The following is a 3,013-nucleotide window of genomic DNA, read 5'->3' as shown; positions in this document are numbered from 1 at the left end:
GCCCAACCCCGCTGGCCAACAGCTGCAATGAGCCCTGTGTGCGGCAGTGCCAGAGCTCCACCGTTGTCATCGAGCCCTCCCCCGTGGTGGTGGCCCTGCCCGGACCCATCCTCAGCTCCTTCCCACAGAACACCGTTGTGGGCTCCTCCACCTCCGCTGCTGTTGGCAGCATCCTGAGCTCCGAGGGAGTGCCCATCAACTCTGGGGGCTTTGGTCTCTCCGGCATCAGCGGCCTCAACTGCGGCAGGAGGTGCCTCCCCTGCTAAAGATGCTGGAGATGGCCCTGGCTGTGTAAGATCCCCACGGACTCACAAGATGGTACCAGACTGGGGACAGAGCATCCCCCTGTTGTTTTCAGAGGAGCTGAGCAATCCCAGCGCCCCTTGCAAAAGGACAGGGCCAGCCTGGGCTCCCCAAAGGCACAGCCCATGCCTGCCTTTCCCCTCTTGCACTCTCTCCTTTGCCTCTTGTGTCCTTGTTCTCTTGTGCTCCCCTGGGCTGCGAGCCCCACCACGCCAGCCTAGGGAAGACCTGCTGGCCCTGCTCCCTCTGTGGGGCAGGTACATGGACACCTGGCAGAATGTCTGCCATGGCCATGGGGTGCAGTCTCTTGTCTGTCCCTGTTACTCCTTGCACCAGGACCTCCACTTAAGAGCAACCTCATTTCCTTCTTTTGGCTCATTAAAGTTTTGCTGCATCCCAGCCTACGCCTCTGTGTCATCCTTTCCCCTGTAGATGCTCTCCCAAGATGCCCAGGGAGTGAGATGTGGCCCAGAGGAGGTTCTGGGAGGAGGCTGTTGGAGATGGTTGTGCAGTGGTCACGAACACAATGGTTGTGAACTGTCACTGTGGTCCTTTCCTCTGTGTACACTCCAGACACAGTCATGATGGGTGTTTCCCTCTGGAAATTAGGGCTGCGTGGGGCACATGGAGAGCTGTCACCATTCTCAGAGGAGCGAAGAGTGGGACACGGTGCATTGGGTCATCTTCAGGCACTGTCACCTGCAGCTGAGGCGTGCATCTATGACTCCTCTGGGAGCCCTGGCTTTTAGGCCAGGCTTTTTGGAGCCTCTACCCAGATGTGTCCTCTTGACCTTCGTGCACATGCTGTGGAAAGGTTGTGTGGCCACTTCCAAGCCTGATTGAGAAGCCTGGTCTGTGGAAGGCTCTGGGAGGGCAGCAGCCCCACCAGGTCTTGAGGAAGGAAGAATGGGAATTCCTCTTGCTCTGTGTGCCGCTGTGCTGCCGGGGAAAGGCTCAGGTAGAAAATGTTCCCAGACAACTGCAAGAGTGAGAATGAGGTGAAGAGGCTCACAACGCATGTCATCCTCCTACTTCCAACTATGCTCTGTGTTTTCTAGGGAAGGTTTCTGGAGAGACTCTGAGGGTAACCATTCTCTAAGGGGAGTCTGGAAGCTCTCCATAACATCTAGTGTATCCTCTTCCCCTCAAGGAAATCAGGGATTGAAGGTCAGTTCCTTACATCCTTATGAGTCTCCTCATCTGAAGTCAATTCCAAGAAAGGACTGTTGTCCTGAGGAGATGTGGGCTGTGAGCATGTATTGTCCAGGGAGGATAGAAGTAGAGGCAGAATGATGAAGGAGAAGAAAATGTTTTCAGTTCTAGAGGAAATGGTTCCCAAAACCTCATTCAGAGGGAGAAAATTAAAATGTGTTGCTGTCTTTGCAGAAGAACTACCCAAGTACTAAATCAGAAGCCAGCAGCTCTCCCATCCCTCACCCGTCTCACTGCTGAGAAAACCTGTTCGGCCACAACAGAAATTCACTTTAATGGAGTGGGCATGTGTAGGAGGACACACCAATGCAAAGCAAGTTTTGTGAGAAAATGCTGGCCAGGATGCTGGCCAGGCTTGTGGCATTTGGCTGAGTGGTGATCACGAGTATCACTGTCACAGGTATAATCTTCACAGCATGAGGAATGCCAGGAGGACTACACAGTGAAAACATCCACCGGCGGTGACTTACCCAGAAGCACAAGACAACTTCCTATGTAGGCTCTGTAACCTCTTGGTTTGCCCTTTGTCCTGAAGTACTTGTACCCAACCAGAGGAGCCACGTCCCTTAATTTGGCATCTACAGCAGATTTGTTGCAGTCAGACAACATGAGGTAAGAGGAGTTTGTTTTCTCATGGACAACCAAGCAGAAGATGAAAATGTTGTAACCAAACTTAAGTTTTAAGGAGCTAATTGCTTAATGAATAGCTAATCACTATTTTAATTAAATTAGTTTATTGATATATATTAGGATAAGGGATATAAAACCCTACTTATGCTAAGAAGTCGCGTGTAGGCCTTGGCTAGAGCTGGAGCTGCTGCAAGTTGCAAAACTGGCAGGGAATGTCTTGCAAAACTGGCAGGGAATGTCTTGCAAAACGGGCAAGGAATGTCTTGCAAAACGGGCAGGGAATGTCTTGCAAAACTGGCAGGGAATGTTTTGTGCTTGTTAAGACCAGATCGATATCACTGCACCTGCACTTTAATAACAATACCAGCATATTTCATTTAGACAGATCAATACACAAGGCATTGCATGCGGGCATGCCTCCCTATCTCCTTATCTATCTCCCTACCCTCCTATTTTCTGCCTTGTGATCAAATGTGGTCTCACCCCAATGGCCAATGATTGTATGGAAATAGGATATAGGAATAGTAATGAGGGATGAACCAATCATTGTCAAGGTTAGAGTTAATAGCGGGCACAGTATGTATGTTTATGTTAAAATATGTTAAAGGTTATGGCTTTGCAAAAAAAAAGATGTATAAATGGATTGAATTTTTGTGATGTATTCAAAGCATTGGTTGATTTCCAGGCTTCCCAGCGCTGCAGTAAAGAAATACCTGCTTATCTACTAAATTATCTGTAGATAAGTAGATAATATCTGATTATCTGTAGATAAGTTCTGTCGTTTTTGCAACCTTCCCTTTGAAAACCACAACAAAAAGGCATCTCAGCGGTGCACACCCAGAGAGGAAAGTTGGCCAGAAAGTAGAGC

At 49.4% G+C, this 3,013-nt stretch overlaps 1 protein-coding gene across 1 annotated transcript; it reads left to right on the top strand.

The window, feature by feature from the left end:
• Positions 1 to 5: 5 nt before the first annotated feature.
• LOC104277231 (feather keratin Cos1-1/Cos1-3/Cos2-1-like) lies at positions 6 to 266 on the top strand (the record flags this gene model as incomplete). The annotated part of the gene is made up of 1 exon (XM_009873810.1): positions 6 to 266. A coding segment is annotated over one exon (261 nt), but the record flags the coding sequence as incomplete, so codon positions are not given.
• Positions 267 to 3,013: the final 2,747 nt, after the last annotated feature.

Source organism: Apaloderma vittatum, unplaced genomic scaffold (assembly GCF_000703405.1).
Source record: "Apaloderma vittatum isolate BGI_N311 unplaced genomic scaffold, ASM70340v1 scaffold9627, whole genome shotgun sequence".
NCBI lineage: Eukaryota > Metazoa > Chordata > Aves > Trogoniformes > Trogonidae > Apaloderma > Apaloderma vittatum.
The sequence above is the reverse complement of the archived record's forward strand: the minus strand, read 5'-3'. Positions and strand labels throughout refer to the sequence as shown.